The 17,924-nt window shown below is 48.4% G+C and overlaps 1 protein-coding gene across 5 annotated transcripts in view; it reads right to left on the bottom strand.

The window, feature by feature from the left end:
* Nucleotides 1-16,116, bottom strand: part of IKZF3 (IKAROS family zinc finger 3) — a 29,708-nt gene extending 13,592 nt beyond the window's left edge. For 3 of the 5 annotated variants that reach the window (XM_034070353.1, XM_034070354.1, XM_034070355.1), the window contains exons 1-3: nucleotides 16,078-16,116; nucleotides 11,079-11,147; nucleotides 10,534-10,641 (exon numbers count right to left, since the gene is read on the bottom strand). In XM_034070353.1, the coding sequence (XP_033926244.1) occupies nucleotides 10,534-10,641; nucleotides 11,079-11,147; nucleotides 16,078-16,084 (184 nt within the window). In that variant the 5' untranslated portion in view covers nucleotides 16,085-16,116. The remainder of the gene's footprint in view (nucleotides 1-10,533; nucleotides 10,642-11,078; nucleotides 11,148-16,077) is intronic. The other 2 variants (XM_031044033.2, XM_031044036.2) reach the window with 1 other exon arrangement.
* Nucleotides 16,117-17,924: the final 1,808 nt, after the last annotated feature.

Below are 17,924 nucleotides of genomic sequence, written 5' to 3'. Positions count from 1 at the left end.
TCCCCTTCTACTGTGTAAAGTATATGACAATATAAACTCCTGCAATGAGAGGCTGCTCCTGTGAATTGGAATCTACAAAGACACAAATATAAAGGATATTTGTATCTCCCTATGGAACCTCTGGTGCCTGAAAGGTGCTTTCCTGATAAATAAATGCATCCCAGAAACAGGAAAAGATTGGCCCAAAGTCATATTGCAAGTACATGGGAAAGAACCCAAGGACTGTGGCCTTCAGACAGGTTCCTGCTTCCGGAGCCATGTCCAGAGAAAGCAAAGCCATTGCCTTCAATGACTGTAACTTCATGACAAAGAGGCAAACACAACATGTAGCCAGTCATTTACTAACAATGATGCTCCATCTTGGTCCCACTATACAAACACCTGGTGATTCCCAAGCCCTGGTGTTGAATTCCTTCCCACAGTTAACTCCAGCATCACCAGCACTTACACACACATCTGTATTAAAAGCCAGGGTAGGTTTTCCTTCTGCTTAAAGCCGACTTTTCCGTGCAGACAAGAGCTGAAGGTTAAGCCTCAAGCTACCAATTGCAGTAAAGCACCAAGAGATCAAGTACAAAGCTTCCTGTTTGAAAGCTCTGCTCTCCTGGCCACCTGCTCCTCTCTCAGACAGACAGTTAAATCCGGCCCTGAATCACTTGTCCTTTCTCCAAAGCACAGACCATGGACTGCTGAATATGTATTAACTCTGGTTCTGAGTAATAACCCACATCAAATGCAGAGAACAAACAATGGGTAACAGTGAAAATGAGGTGGCAACATGAAAGCAGCCCTGAAAAACAAAGATGTGGCAAGGCATGATCTATGAAATCAACATTATCAACCCCATTCCAGGGGTGAATTCCCTCCTGGAGCCCAGCTGTGTGCACTAAGCCCAGCCAGTCTCTTCCTTTGGGTTGGAATGAGGCAGAAGAAACAGGCGGGTGGGAATTCCAGTAGTGTGGAGAGCTCCAAGATTCCTCTCAGTGCTTCCCTAGATGGTGATATCCACATCAGGGCTTTTACACCCATCCTGTGTGGTTGCATCCCCCTGTCTCAGATGCTTTTCAGAGCCTGGCTTTGGGATTGGTCTTTAAGGTCCCTTCCAACCCAAACCATTCCATGGTTCTATGATTCCTGCTTCCACTGAAACAGGGTTTCCTCTGCTGTCAACTGTAAGTCGGAGGGCGCAAGAGTGATCCTGCTTTGGAGACTCCTTCCAAATCACTTTATACATCCACTTCCCTTACTCTAAGCCACAATTCCTACCAATTCCTGAAGCAGCATCAGCAGAATCTCTCCCCCCCCAAACCCAAGGTTTGTTCATTGTCTTTGTTCCCTCGCACAAGGAGGCAGCTCCAAATGAATGTGCTGCATCCTGCAGAGCTCGGTGGAAGGAAGTGCACGTTGCAGCTGCACCTTGGGGGCACTTTCAGAAGCAATTTCAATTCCCACTTTCTACTTAACGTCTCACCTTGGGTCTGCATCAAACACAGTTTGGTGCTGGAGGACCAGAGATGACTTCTCTGCCGTTTTGGGCTGTTTCTCACTACAAGCCCCCAGGTTTTCACTCTTACAGTGCTGCCCCTGCAGTGTAGCATGGACACCAGTTTGAGTTCCTCATGGAACTGACTGGCACAAAGTGGGCAACCCATCCCACAGCTCCCCCATGGAAAATGAGTCCCTCTGCATCTCCGCATCACTGACTGCTCCTGATGCTCTGACAGCAGCAGGGAAGGATGCAGCCCAGTTCTGAGCAAGGCTGTCCCATCACTGCCTCCCCCAGCAGCCCTCACCCCCTCCAGCTGGCAGTGCTGTCCCACCAAAGCTCCACTGCTTTACAGGTTCCATGTAGGCATTTGGAGAGCCTCAAGAGGAAAACCTGACCTCCTATTGACTGAGAACAGAAAGAACCAGGGAAGAGGTGGGGGTTTAACCACATAGGTGTTAGAAGGGTTGGGATTATCCTCTCCTAACACTCCTGTTATTCTTTGGAGTCTACCTTCCTGAGAGCATGACAAGGAAGCTTTGGTCCAAAGGACAACTCAATACAGGTCAGAGAACCGAGTAGCTAGAGAGGTCTGAAGCAACCTTTGCATCCCTGTTTGCTCTGTGTATTGGCAGCACAGGGAGCCCTGTGAGAGCAGGAGACAGGCAAAGGTTTGGGTCTGTCACCAAACCTCATATTTCAGAGACCAGGGTCCACCTTCAGCCACAGCAAAGGGGCTGTAACTTCAAGCAGAACAGGGAATTTGGCTGAGGGAAAACACCTTTATCCCCAGCATCACACACTGAGCTCCCCCAGCTGAACAAGTGGTGCTGTCATCCCTGCTTAGGAAATTAAAGAGGGGAAAACCACTCCTGGTGTCCCAGCCCAGGCAGCTATTTGTCTTGAGGCAGCTCAGGGAGGTAATAACAGCACAGCAAAGCCCTGTTGTGGATCTGACACAACAAAGCACCAGTGTGATGTGTTCAGGCTGATGCACATGGTTTCATTTCCTGGGGAGATGATTACAAGATGAAAGACATTACTCCAGAGTCATAGTTTTGTTTCACCTGAAACACTGTAAAAACAATGGGTTCTGGAGAAAATCCAACATAAAGCTGTGGTGGCAACTGCAGACTGAGTCACTGCATGAACAGTGCTTGTGTATGGTAGAACATGCATGACTAAAGGAAGGAGGCACCAGCAGCAAACAGGCCAGGGCATTATCTTGGCTATTCCCCTAAGGAGAAGGCCCTGGAAGGAAACCCCCCCAATTCCTGTGTTTAATCCAATGCTTTGGCATCAAACCTAGAGAGAAGAGCATCAGTTTGGTCCTGTTGTTAAGCAAAGTTTAGCAGCAGCGCTCTGGAAAGCACAAAGGATATAAAGCAGAAGCTATTAAAGCCAACAGCACAAAAGGGTGATGTTACTCAAGTGTTTTACAAGGAGCGGGGTCATAATCGTCAAATCCTCAGCACATGCAAAAAGTCAGCTGGGTAACAAAGAAACTTCATCATCTTAATGTGGCACTTTAATGCTGCTGCTGATTTGCTGTGCCAATTCCGAGATAATGAGCCCCTAATGCTACAGATGTTCAGGCAGACTAAAGGGGGAAAGCAAAAGAGAAAGCTTTGCTTGTGTGCCATTTCCTAACTATGCAATTAAACAAATTGGGAAAGCACATAAATAGTTTACCAGGTTTTGACAGCTGTTAATAGGAGTCAGATGCCAAAAGAACAAGACGGGAGTTGATACAGGCACATACTGAAGGATTCTGGTACCTACCTGGATTTGACAGGTATGAACTGCTGGGTTCAGCACTGCTCCCTCCACAGCAGCATAGAGCCCAAACCCAGCGTGGTCCTGCTAGAGCTGCTCTCCTGCACTAAGGCAGCTTGAAACACATCAGCCCTATGTGTGGAAACTGCAAAGGGCAGCAGAGTTTCCAGATTCGAGTAACAATAAACACCTCTGCCATGGAATGAACACACTGCGGGGGAAGATGTGCCATGAATTAAACCCAACCCTATTCCTCAGTGAATACAGAGAGGTTTGCAGCTTGCATCCGGATGACAAACATCGAAATAACCAACAATGCTGTAGCTAAGGGGTTTTCCTTAAGGAAGAAAACAGGACACACATATACGTGTGTATATTGAACATCTGGAGACCTTAATGGGGAATTAGGACATGTGAAGTGACACAAGAGCAATGTGAGGTTGTTGGGGTTTCAATAGGGGCAACACAGAGATAAGGGAACTTTTCTCTGTGTCTGTCTCACCCCACTGCAGAGTTCAGTTCTAGGGAAGCAAAAGGAGTTCCGGGTTCCTTGGCCTTGTTCCTCGCACTGACTCCAGTGATAAGCTCCCTTCTTACAACCCCAACAATGCTTTTATGAGACTGAAGCTTTTACTTGTTTGCCATCAAAGGAAGGAGTGATCACCCAGGAGCCCCATCAGCTTCCAGCCAGACACAAAGGTACAGTGGCAATAACCATGTGAGTACAGCACCAGGCCTGGCCTGCTTGGGTTTGTAGCACCAAAAACCCCAAGTGTGGCATCCACTGAGGAAAACACTGGAAATCCACAGATTTCACTGCCTGCATTTACTGAAACTATTACTTGGACAAAGTAGGGAGAAGCTGTTCCCTGTGGGGGTGCCCAGAGGAGCTGTGGCTGCCCCATCCCTGGCACTGCTCAAGGCACAGGGGCTTGGAGCAGCTGCTCCAGTGGAAGGGGTCCCTGCCCGTGGCAGGGATTGGAGCTGGATGAGCTTTAAGATCCCTTCCAACCCAAACCAGGCTGGGATTCTATATGTGCCTTAGTTTGTGTCTTCCAGCACTGTTGTTCAGTCTCCGTTTTGTACAACACCCAATTGCTATGTAGCTTCGATGCTGTACGAAGCACCCTTGGTGGTAATTCCCAAGTGAGCCCATGTGGCACACACCTGGTGGAAATGTCACTCTAAAGATACTCTGTGGTGATGGTTTCTTTGGGTTTACTGTGAAACAAAAATAGAAACAAACAAGAACTGAAATGCAGCATGAGAATTGGAAAGGAAAACAGAGAACCTGACCCAGGCATCGTTTTCCAAGTGGTCAGATGTGCATTTTCTACTTCATTAATAGCAGGGTCTCTCTAGCATTAAAACACACCATAATTTCTCTACTTGTACAGCTCATTACAAGCAAAACTCCATAGGACATAACCAAACAACATGCATCGGCTCCAAGCTCATGTGAGCCAGGACACTTGGATTGTGTAACTGGTTCTTGAAGCATCGTATTCAAAGACAAAGACTTTTCATGTAATTATGCATATTTAATGCATATAAATCTATCATTTCACACCCAGTATTTCCTATCTCTTCCCAATTTCTGCCTATTAATCATCTAGTGGGAATTATTTTACTTTCTTTCATAACGTTGCTACAGGAAGTACAATTCTACTAACAGAAATAGGGGGAAATGAAACGTTCTCCAAAGGGAGCACTAGCAAAGCTGGAGCTGAGCAGGACAAGCCACAGCCCCAGGCTCAAGGCATTAACTGATGCTACACAACCTGGGGAGGCACAAAGCCATCACCTGAGACAACGTGACCAGGGGCTGGGTATGGTCAGTGCCATGCTGAGACTGCCACAGGGTTGTGGTTTGGGGTGGTGTTTCACTTACAAAAGGCAACGACAGCTTGCTGGTTTTCCTCAACCATCTATACCGGAGTACAGAGGATGGGGGGATGCCCCCCCCATCCCCAGGCCAACAGCAGCCAGTTTTGCTTTGGAAAAGCTGAATCTTGGTTCATTTCTGACACCTGTTAATGTCATCCTTTCAAATCTCAACAGCTTGACAGTCTCCCTCTTTAAAAAGCCACATGTAACAGTATGAAACCAGCTGAGTTCTTCCCTTCTGTCCCAGGGAACAGAACCACACTCACACTCACTTCTAAAATGACAATTCCTGAAGTCCATGTACAACCACAACCGTTCCATCAGGCTGTAATCAGACACTGAATCAGAGAACATCTGGACCCAACAGTCAGACTGAGAAAGGCCACATGTTACAGTCAGATAATCACCTTCATGAGCTATATCAGGGGACCTATTACTAACGTGACTGCTCAGGCACGAGCCTCTCTGGTCAACTGCTCCTGCAAATGAGCTGCAAAGCTGAGAGGCTGAAGTTTCATTCAGCCTTTGCTTGTAATCCACCATCCTCTTGTGTTTGATACTAAAACCAGTATCATAGGAAAAGAAAACATAGTCTAATATGAAGAACAGGGAAATCTGTGATTAATCCCAATGGAGTTTTAACTGAAGACAAGAGCTTGGTTAAGATGCTGTTCAAATTCCTCAAACAATATAAACTTCACGAAACTAAGTGTATTGATTTGATTCAAGTATAAACTATTTGTCTGTCATAAATAACCAACTTTCCAGACCTGAATTTGAGATTTCAAGGACATTCTCTCCAAATTTAGGGTTTCATAACCAAATACTTGTGATTTACTTTCAGCCTGCTTTTCTCCAGGAGCACTTGTGTCCACTCAGTGTTCCCTTAGGAATGTCCAACCCAAACTCAGAGCAGAGGGGAAGGCTTGGAACCAGATGAGCTTTAAGGTCCCTTCCAACCCAAATCCATCTGGGATTCCAGGATATCTCCCAGGCAAATTCCACTTTCTGCTGACCATGATGGGTTCATTGCAATAAGAAATAGCTGCATCTTTCTGACTGTTTCAAGGCCATCAGAATATCCGAGTTCCTGGATCAGCTCTGGGCTTCCCATCAGCCAAGCTGATGTCAGTCCCTTAAGGCTGCAGTGAGCCAACCCACTGTTGATGTCACTGAACGTTCCTGGGTGCATTCCTGCTGCTGGTACAGCACAGGTTAAGAGGATGTGCTGGTGCTAAGGCTCAGACACAGCCCTGGGCTCAGGCCTGACCCAGTGGAGCAGCACAGGCTCCTTGCCTGTGTTCACACTACAGAAATCCCCCATGAAGTGAACTTCTGCAGCACGGTGCTGATGTTGTGAGATAAGCCCTGAGTCCCATGAGCAGCCAGGCTCGATCTGGGCTCGGGAGATGTGATAGCTGATAACAAACAGCACTTCCTTCTCGGGTAGATAAGTGCGTGTGTGTGAGCAGCACCACTGGAACCTCAGTGCAGTGAGGCCAGGGCTTTCCATCCCCTCCTGGCTCCCTTCAGCCTTTAGCTCCCCATTCACACACCTCACTGCAGCAGCATCCAGAGACCACAGATGTGGCTCCTATTGCTTTCTTAGTTCACAACCAGGAAAGCTCAATAACATCCAGAACCCCCCAAAATCAGCAGCCTCGACGGATTTAGACACAATTAAACATGACTCTGATTCCCATAGGGAGAACATGGCCTTTTTCTTTCATTTTTAAATGAAAGATGCTTCATCTATGGCCACCAAAGGTATCAGCGTTGGGGACACACAAAGAGACCAGAGAAATTCAGCACTTCCTCCCCTCTCCGGCTCAGGGTTTGCCTCTTCTCAGCCCAGACACAGGAAGCACCATGGGAACAGTGTATTTGTATGGTTGCAGGCAAGCGTGCACCATGTGCACCACAGCATGCAGCCTCATTCCCCTGAGGCAAAAAGAGGGGGGTTCTTTCTCTTCATCCCCCTTGTTCTCCAGCAGGCTTTTAATTAACATCTTACTCCAGCCTCCTGCCTAATTGTTTGCCCTGTACTTAGCACTCAGCATGGTGAAGTCCTTTCAAAAGCAGGACAGGTTAAAGCCTCTAACATTACCGAGAGCCTTTATGAAATCCCTGTAGCCTTTTGAAGGGATCAGGGTACCACTTTCTGCAGCTTTAGCATAAAACCCACCAAGCGAGAGTCAGGCAACATCTAGATATGACCAGGCTCCAACTTCTGCTTAAAGTCTCAGGGGTTGGAAGCAGATGATCCTTAAGGTCCCTTCCATCCCAAACCATTCTATGATTCTATAAGGCTCACAGTGTGTTTAGAGCATCAGCAATTAATAATGGAAGCTTCACAAAGAGTGTATAGTCCAAGGAATGGAAAAACATGGAAAAAACACATCATTGTGCTGAAGAAAAACACGTTACAGACATATTAAGGCAGTGGAAACCAGGTTATCAAATGCTTCATCTCCCTCTTAGTCAGTGGTCTCACCTTCAGCAGATGGAACAAACCCTGTGGGCATGGCTCACGCAGGGATTTGGGATTAAAGGGTTTGCAGTGTTGCAGGCTGTCAGCTGCAATGAGCTGCGAGGATGCTGAAGTGGAATTGATTACTCACAAAAGGGATGGATCATGGATACCGGGATTAACATCTATGAGATCCACACCAACACCTTCCCCAGACTTCCCTATAAATTTGACATGTTAGGAGCTATTAGTGATCCCATCTGGAAAAGGGACAAGCAGAGCTTGTAGGAGACAGACACTTCAGGTGCACACAGGACATAATCCATTTCCCAAGAGCAATCACCCATCCTGGATGTGTATCCTGTGATGCTGGAGAATGCTCCATATTCATCTGTAGCAGGGTTAGTGATCCTGAAGGATCACACTCCCACCTGGGCAGCTCCACTCATCCAGAAGCACAACAGAGGATTACTGAGCCACAACCACTGCTCCCAATGGAGCTGCTCCTGCTCTTGAGTAGACACTAAAACTATCTGGGAATGTTATCATCCTGGTTTTGTTGGGAATCCGGTCACAGCTACTGCTGCTCACACAGCCTCGAGGACTCCAGCACACGTAAAGGTATCAGCTTCATCGTGCTTCCGGTATCAGAATGAATGTGGAGAGCTGGATGTGAAGCAATGGAGTAAACACTACATGGATTTCAGTTTGTGCCAGTTCACACTGAGATCCTGCAGCTTTTCTGTGCATTCCAACTGCTTCCTCCCAGCAGTTGTGTCTGTATCCCTACAGCGAGAATCAAAGCATTGAGCACCATGGTACTAGGTTCACACTCACTTCATAAGGAAGGAGTGCTCTCATGGTAAGGGAGACAAGCAGAGGGAAATGAGGCTTTATGGATATTTACAGTGTTATCTTTGAGATGTGAACTCTCAGTATTTGCATTCCAGAACAAAGAGAGTGCAAGAGATCAGCAGTGATGTAGGACAATGAGTGATGCATGAGAGCATCAACATCCTCCCACAAGGGTCAACGTTGCACCTGACATATGTGTGTGGAAAAGAGCCTGAGGAAAGGTGCTGAAGGTGACATAAGACAGCCAAGGAATGGAAAAAGAGACTTGCTTGATGCCATGATGCTGTGTGTGCAGTGGAATAGACAGTGCTCCTGAAGTGGGGAGGTGGGGAGAAGCTAAAGCAATTCCTCTTGGATGGTCAATAATCCCAATTCCTCTTGGAATTTCCTGGCCCTTTCCTGGCTTCCTCCATGCACAGTTTAGGGATGGAGGAAGGGGACAGGGAAGGGCAGGGACACTGAGGAAGTGAGTGAATGCGAGTGGGAATGGTATAAGGGATGGACAAACAGCTGGAACACAGCTGCGAAGACTTTATGTGCTGTGGGATCCGAAAGAGAGATCGGGTGCCTTGGATGTAGAAAAGGCTCAAACCCATCCACATTCTGTGGATAAAAATGTTAAACTTCTCTTTTTGGGGTAAGCAGAGCAGAACTCACCTGCCCAAGCTGGATCCCACACTGCAGACTGTACACTAAGCTGCTCTCCACTGACTATAAATGGAGTGCTGCTGAGAAGCAGCTGCTCTGGGGACAGGAGGCATTTCCCCCTGTCACATAGCCAGACTGGGTGAGGAACCTGTGAGCTCCCACTGCACCCACTGCCGAGCAAGGCCAGGCACTGGTGCAGGTCACCTAGACACATAGATACCCAAGGGAGATAACTTCTCTCTCCTGATGGGCTCTCACTAGTGCAACACTTCCCTTGAGGGTTTCATGTTTTCTACTTTGTTAATAGAGAAAGAGTCATCTTTAATAACACCAAAGTTTAACCTGGAACATTTCATGTTATACAAAAGTAATCCCATGTCCATTGCAGGACACAACTCAAAGCTACTCAGGCATCTAAGACAGAGACAACTCCATAGTGCTACATCAGAACTGACCAAAGCCACAGCCATCGTCTGTCCTGACAGTGCCATGGCCATGCAGCACTTGAAACCTGCCTTTTCCCCGTGATATGGACACCACATCCTCCACCAGGCAGCATCTTTCACTGCCTGTGGTTGACAACTGGCACAGATGAACACACTCAGCTAACTGGCAGGAAGGTTTATTCATGCTGTGATTTCACTTTAGCAGCTTCTACCTCAAGGAAGGGATTCAAAGTCTCTTGCTCTACATCTGTCACCTGCACAGCTCCTGAAGCCTGAGGGCTGCAGGACTGCTCTATCCAGGAGCTGCTTCTTTCACCTTTTAGCTATTAAATGAAGATGGGCTGCTGGTTTTTAAAGCTACACATAAATATACACTTATGTAGGAGCTCTTCAATGAGAAATAGTACCTATTGGTTTCATATTTAGTTCATACCTGTGTCTTCTTTCAGAGCTGTATAGGAAGGGTTTACTGTTCAAGTTAAACAACGTGGTAAACTGCCCAACCCTCTGTCCACCCACAGTTTAAAGCACAGGATTACAGCCACAGTTTGGAGTGTTAAAGAGCTGGGTTGTCCTATGAATTGGAGGTAATTTACCCTTTCTTTAACACAAAAATCATGTTATTTTTCAGATATTGGAGTAGCTCAGTATCATTAATAAAAAGTGCATTTGTCATATGGAAATTACTGTTAAGAACTTATATGCTTCAACACAGCTCACCCTATGGACATGGCTCCTGTAAAAGTGACCTTTAGGAAACGCACGTGAGGTTCCCTGGTGGGACATAGTTACTCCTCCTCCAGAGCACATTGAAACACTCTAACTGCATTGTACATCCTTTTACAGCCATACAGGAAACCCAGAGTCATGATCCAGGGTAAACTTCCTAATCACTCACAGCATGACCAGACAATTCAAAAGACAAAATACAACTATTAGTTTGCAGAATTCAGTCTCCACTTTACCTTCTACTTCTTCATGAGACTGATTGTGTTCCTTCATATCCTCTGCATCATCCTCCCTTTCCATTTCCTGGGATTTGCTCAGATCACAGTCTGCCAAAACCTCCTGTCCTGAAAAACACCCCAACACATCAGTTCATTATTGATGCTCCAAGGGCACTTCCAAGTGATCCCCTCAAAGCATCTGCAGGTCCCTGGTGCTGCTCATCCTGTATCCTGCCTGCAGAGGCATTACCATGGTTGTGCTCCCCCAAGTCATGGACAAACTCCCACACAGGATCACATTATCCTCGCTTCCCTAATCCAAACTTCCTGCAACATTCCCTTCCCCACTCTCCAGCCCTCCCCTCCCCTGGCTTTTAGCATCATTTTCCAATATGATATTGAATATCCACAGTTCTATTTCAATTCTGCAATTTCCCCTTTGCCTTCAGCACCTGCCTTTGTCCTGGTGCTGTTCAGTGTCCTGGGAACTGAAACAAGCTGCAATGGAGACATTTTCCCCCATATAAACTTCAGTTTCTTCAAGAGAGGGTGAAAGAACATACCTTGAAGCACTGTACCTGCAGCCAGCGGCTGTTCCTGAGGATTACTTAGGTCCATACCTGCCTCTGAACCTGCAACAAGACAGAAAAGCCACAGATTTGTTTAATATTCAGAACCATTTGTTGCTCTAATCCCAGAAATTCCCATTTTCTTTAATGAAAGCAAAAGTGAAAAAGCAAAACTTTCCCAGAAATAAATACCTTGTTCTGTTTCATTGGGCAACCTTGAGCACTGGCTTGTGCCCAGAAAAGGGACTGAATGTGATTCTCTAACTTGGAACTGTTGCAGAACAGAGTAACTTACCCTTGCAATGTACCATCCTGCAAGTACAGACTCTGTAGGAAGTGAGTATCTATAAAGCACAAAGGTGTTTTACATTCCTTTTCCAGCACAGAGGAAAAACCTCTCTTCATGACACCTGCTTCCCATGATCCCTAATTCCCACTTGGAGATTCTGATAGGGATTTGGAAGGACTTTGAGGGCTGCATGGGAGGTTTCCAGAAGCTCTGAGCACTCAGGACACCTGAAGACAGGTTGCAGGACTGTCCATCTCCCACTGCAGTGCCTGTATCCGGGTGTGAGGGGAGCTGGAGGCAGCTCTGACCCGGCCAGTGAAGGCTTCACTCAGCACCTTGATGTCTCGAGGTGGCATCGATGTAAGGGTTGATGTTCTTCGCAGTGCCACAGCTCCCTGCTTCCTTCCTCCCTTCTCTCCTCTGGTTTTCCTATACCATAAAACCTCTTCTCATCTATGACCATATCAAACAGCAGCTCCCAGCCTGGCAGTTACATAACTCAGTGCACTCACAGTGACTGGGAGGTGTTAACCACCACTGACATTTACCCAGAACCATCTCTCTTTACCACTGCTGCCTATGGAACATTTCTGTGGTCTCTGCAACGTCAAAACACAAAGCTCTGTTACCTACAGCAAAGCAGCCTGGGAGCAGGGGAGGGGATGATGGACCAAAACCTGCACCAGCAGAGGAGGGGATGATGGACCAAAACCTGCACCAGCAGAGGAGGGGATGATGGACCAAAACCTGCACCAGCAGAGGAGGGGATGATGGACCAAAACCTGCACCAGCAGAGGAGGGGATGATGGACCAAAACCTGCACCAGCAGAGGAGGGGATGATGCCTCCAACCAAATAAAGGCAAACTCCAAAACAGAACTCTCCAAAGGGTTTTTTCCTTGCTTGGTTCATTGTTTCCTAACTGAAAGCACTCAGCTCCCATCCCTCAGTAATGGGCCTCAGGGTTACCCTATGCAGTAGGTCCCATTGCTCTTATCTGGCTGTTACCAAAGCACAGCAAGGAAAACCAAACACTGTTAATGACCAGAGCTCTTCAGGGTGGAACTCCTGACTGGAGACAAGTGCTTTAAGCCATTAGCACTTAGGAAATGTATCCTAAAACGAAACGAGAGCTCCTCTCCTTCCACTAAATACAGCATGAGTGGGAGCTTTTCATCAAGTGGCTTTTATTAGAGCTAAGAACATTGCTTTGTGGCCTAAAGATAGGCATGGAACTGAACGACAAAAAGCTCAAATATTTACTAAATTGGTATGTTTAAAATCAACACATTAGATGGAGTCCATGGCTCTTAGTTTGTCCTTGTTTCATTTATCATCGCACCAGCAGGAGTGAGACCCAAAGCAGCAAACAGAGTAATTTATACTGTGAATACCGATGGGGAAACATCAGGACATGCACAAAGTTCTCTCTAGCACTGATTTTAACTTGACATTGCAAGAATATCGACATTTCAATGGCCCAAACCCTTGGAATTGTGCAAACAGTTAACTCTGGGCAAGACAATTCCCATTTCTCTGGAATACTGGAGCTGGGTTTAGCTGATTCTGAAATCTGAGAATCCTGAACTGGCCGAAGCCAAAATTGAGCCAAAAAGGTGCCAGCCAGGGCAGGGGGGGGGGATACAGCAATTCTGCCTTGCCCTGGGCTGCAGGAGGTCCTGGAAGGCAGAGTGAGAGCCCCTCAATGGTGATTCAAAGGGGATAGTTCTGCACATGCTCCCATGCAACTCTATTGGTTTAGAACCCATGGGATTCCCCAGGACATCACAGGCACCCCACCAAGGAGGCTGCATTGTTAAAGCTTCTGTGTGCCCTAAACAGGCCCAGCACCATCCTGCTGTGAGCAACTCTGACCTGCAGCTGCAGGACAACCTGCTAGAGATCAGCACTGCTGGAGCTGCTCAGTCCTCTGCTTCCCATCTGCTTCCCAGTGGGATGCTCTCTGGGTTTATTACTGAGTGTACAAGGCTCCTGCCCATGATGGGCTGTGGGACAGCACAGTCACACAATCGTCTAGGTTGGAAAAGACCTTTGGGTGCATCTGAGTCCAACCGTTAACTCAGCACTGCCCAGTGACCACTAAACCATGTCCCCAGGTGCCACATCTATGCACCTTTCAAACCCCTTTAGTGATGGTGGCTCTATCACTGCCCTGGTCAGCCTGTTCCAACACTAACAACTCTTTCAGTGAGGAATTTCTTCCCAATATCCAATCTAAACCCTCTTTTGATGAGATAAGAACAGCCATACGACATCTCTTTCTGTTGAGAAATAAACCAGTCTTTCCATCACTTCCAAGCCTCCAACATCCACCCATCAGAATCTGCTTTCTTTACATTAGTCCCAAGCAGCTTCTTAAAGCCCTCGTGGTCTTTTACTCTTCAAGCTCAGGTCTCTTTCCTGAACGAAGCCTTTCAAGCCAGACCCTTCACTATGTCACATAAGCACGCTGGAAGGAGGCCTAGGAAGCTTCCAGCCCTGATACTGTACAAGACCATGTTCCTACCCAGCACTGAGAGGAGAACCACGCAGGAGATCACTTACAGAACACATGAAGTCTTCTGGAGCTCCAGAGCGATGCACTGACCCGGGTGCACTGAAGCAGACGTGTGCTGTGAGTGCTGCAGTTGGTGCTCAATGTGCATTTACAAAGCAGAAGTAAAGTCCGTGTGCTTTTGAGAGCAATCCTCAGGCATCCTGTGTCCCCCAGCAGCCAAAGGGAGCACAGATATTCAAATCGCTTGCTAAGAAAGCACTGGGGCATATTAAGACGGAGCTGGACTCTCACTTTATCCTGGTATTTGACCAGTTAAGAGAAGCAACAAAACCCACCTGTATTTTAACCCCCCCAAACTGGATGTTTTTCAGATAAAGGATAACACTGATACTCCTCCATCACCAGTGCAGCCATCAAAACAGGAGGGATGCCTTGAATTACTCTGACCTTACCTGTTTGCCTCCAAAGTGAAACCCAGAACGTTGCCTTGTTACTGCCAGCTGCAGGTTTCAGCCCAACAGCATCACGAAGGGGACTTCTTTTCAACTCCTCTATGCTCTCAGTTCTCCCAGCACAGCACGTGGAACAAACACAGCTCATTTCCTTGTTCGTGCCATCTTCAGAGGCACAAGCAAGGCAAAACACACACCAAACCCTGGCCTCTGCCCTCCAGCCTTACCCCTAAATGCTCCCAGCAGAGCCAGCACCTTTGTGATGTGCAGCACTCAACTGCTCTCACCCAATGCGGTTTTCACCTTCGAGACACACAGAGGGAAAACCAAACTTCCCCAGTGCATGGTCTTCTCCAGCACTTCCACTCTCAATGGCTTTCAGAAGGCACCTGGACCAAAGAAACTCTTGATATGGTCTCTAATACTTTGCTGTTCTTAAGCACCCTATAATGTTCAGAGTGACAAGGGCATTTTAGGTGCACATGTCATTTTGGGAAGAAATCCTGACCAGCAGTAACTAAAGATAACATTTGTTTTCACATCATATCATGCAGCCCTTTAAACCAAGCAGAATAACTCTGAAGAACTAATCCAGATCAACACCTTCATCCCAGTGCAGCAAACCCCTCAATACGACCAAGCTGATCACAGGGTTTGGCTTCCTGGCCCCAGGTCTCAAACAGCTTCTGCTGCTGGTGCCTGTGTCCTGGGCAGTGATCACAAAGGGCCTCCTCACACTGACAACCCAGGGCAAAAGTGGTGTCCTTTATTCCTCAACAGAGAATTCCCCTTCATCCAGTGGAATTCGGGTTTCCCCAGGACCATGGAAACAGAGACACTGCTCAGTTACTGTAGATGCACAGAACAGCACTTTCACCTTCTGGATGAAGTTAATGTAACAAGTCAGGCACATTAACTGACCCTCTGATCCTCTTAATCCCCATAGACAGAACCAAAACCTGAAGGGTTATTTGCATGTTAAGTTTAAGCATACAAGAAACAGGAACACAGAAAAGAGACTTCAATAACCTCAGTTAGAATGGCAGAAACATGCTCCCTTTCTAACCAGACCCCAGTAACACACCTAAAGAGCTGCCTTCTCCATAGACACACAGTGGACCCAGCTGGACCAAGAAGATGAAGCTGCATTTTGAAGTGCCCAACTGGCACCAGACCCATCCTTTCACAACATCACATCTCTCGATTCAGTCAGATTCTAGGAGAGGAATCCTTTAAATACAAACATTTTTAAAGCTTTTAGCAAAGCTGAACATGTTTTTTCCACTGCATCCAACTGACAATAACCAAAGACCTCAAGTCACTGAAACAGAAAAGAACCTCAAGTCCTTCAAGTGATGAGTTGAAATAAAACCATCCAACTCTGACACAACAAACCGAGTGATGCTTTGCCAGGCTTGTCACAAACTCTGCTGATGCTCCTTTCCTCCCACATCAGATTACACTGCAGCCCACGATGAACTCACAACTTGGGCTCTGAACGTTACCTCCACGTTCTACAAGCAAAAAGAACCCAACACCCCCTTTAATTCGTTAAACCTGCACTAGGAGCAGCAGATAAAGCAGGCTCTAAAGCCCAACTTTACCCTACGCGTTGTGGTGGTGCTGGAATTAAACCGAGAGGGGGAGAGAGCCCCGCTCGTTTCCTGTTTAACGGCACCACGCGGTGAGGTCTCTGCTCCGGTAGCACCGGGGCTCGGGTGCGATCGTTGCTCACCTTCCATGCTCCGGCCGCGCTCCTGGCTCCACCGGCCCCGCTGGGACCGGGGCTGTCAGAGCGCAGCGGCCTCGCCTCCGACGGCACCGCCACATCCGGCCCCGCGGCCGCGCTGGGCGGGCGGAGAGCGGCGCCGGGCGGCGGCCGCAGGAGCAGACCCGGCCCCGGGGGCTCTGCTGTGCTTTGGGGGGGACAAGGGGGGACGGGGCTGAGGGAGCGCGTCCGAAACGGGAGGCCAAGCAGCAACCACAGCAGCATCCACAGCAGCATCGACAGCAGCATCCACAGCAGCATCCACAGCAGCATCCACAGCAGCATCCACAGCAGCAGCCACAGCAGCATCCACAGCAGCATCCACAGCAGCATCCACAGCACCATCCACAGCAGCATCCACAGCAGCATCCACAGCAGCAACCACAGCATCAACCACACCAGCATCCACAGCACCATCCACAGCAGCATCCACAGCAGCATCCACAGCAGCATCCACAGCAGCACCCACAGCAGCACCCACAGCAGCAGCCACAGCAGCATCCACAGCAGCATCCACAGCAGCATCCACAGCAGCAGCCACAGCAGCAGCCACAGCAGCATCCACACCAGCATCCACAACAGCATCCACAGCAGCATCCACAGCAGCAGCCACAGCAGCATCCACAACAGCATCCACAGAACCATCCACAACAGCATCCACAACAGCATCCACAACAGCATCCACAGCAGCATCCACAGCAGCATCCACAGCAACATCCACAGCAACATCCACAGCAGCAGCCACAGCAGCATCCACAACAGCATCCACAGCAGCATCCACAGCACCATCCACAGCACCAGCCACACCAGCATCCACAGCAGCAGCCACAGCAGCATCCACAGCAGCAGCATCCACAGCAGCATCCACAGCAGCATCCACAGCAGCACCCACAGCAGCATCCACAGCAGCATCCACAGCAGCACCCACAGCAGCATCCACAACAGCATCCACAACAGCATCCACAACAGCATCCACAGCAGCACCCACAGCAGCATCCACAACAGCATCCACAACAGCATCCACAACAGCATCCACAGCAGCATCCACAGCAGCAGCATCACCTGCAGCCTCCATCCCCCAGGGGCTGGAAGATGGGGTGGGCAGAGGGTGAGCCCCGGGAGCAGCTCTGCTGCCACATCACACACCAAGGGGCCGAAAGGAAACCCTGGAAGCCCTGGGCTTTAGAGGAAACCTCCCTCAGCATCACCGGAGATAAGCTCTGTCCCCACCATCAGAGGGGGCTCCATCAGTGAGGGAGCCATGGGCAGGGATAGAGGCAGGAATGGGATTGAGGGGAGCAGTTCCAGGGGAAATAAACCAACAAGACAGGAGTAACCTCACCCCGAGGGCTTACACCTGCTCCTATGACACCCAGCTAGGTCAGGGTCTCCTTCAACCCACAGTTCCACTTGGAAGTGGATCTGACAAGAAGCCGCTCTGTTTCCTGCAGTGCTGCCAGGTTGTGTGCACAGACCCACAGCCACCATGGGCAGCTAACCCAAAATACTTAACTTAGGGAGCATTTCATCTTTAAAGCCTGCAGCAAGTGCCAGCATCCCAAAATAGCACTGGGAATCCTGCTATGGCTTGGGTTAGGTCACTGAAGGGACACCAGCTATTCATATGGAGAAGGGTGACACGGAGCTATTTTGTGTTGGCAGAGTCCTGACTCATTTCAGTTCACACTGCAGAGCCCAGCAGGCTGAGCCTGGATTAGAACTGGTGCAGGGATTGTGCACTGCGGTGCCCACGCACATGAAAGAGTAACTTGTGCTCTACCATCTCCATCTTCCTTTGTGCTCAGTCTGTCTAC

Source organism: Melopsittacus undulatus, chromosome 17, assembly GCF_012275295.1.
Source record: "Melopsittacus undulatus isolate bMelUnd1 chromosome 17, bMelUnd1.mat.Z, whole genome shotgun sequence".
NCBI lineage: Eukaryota > Metazoa > Chordata > Aves > Psittaciformes > Psittaculidae > Melopsittacus > Melopsittacus undulatus.
Note: the sequence above shows the minus strand (reverse complement) of the source record. Positions and strands in the feature narration are given on the sequence as shown.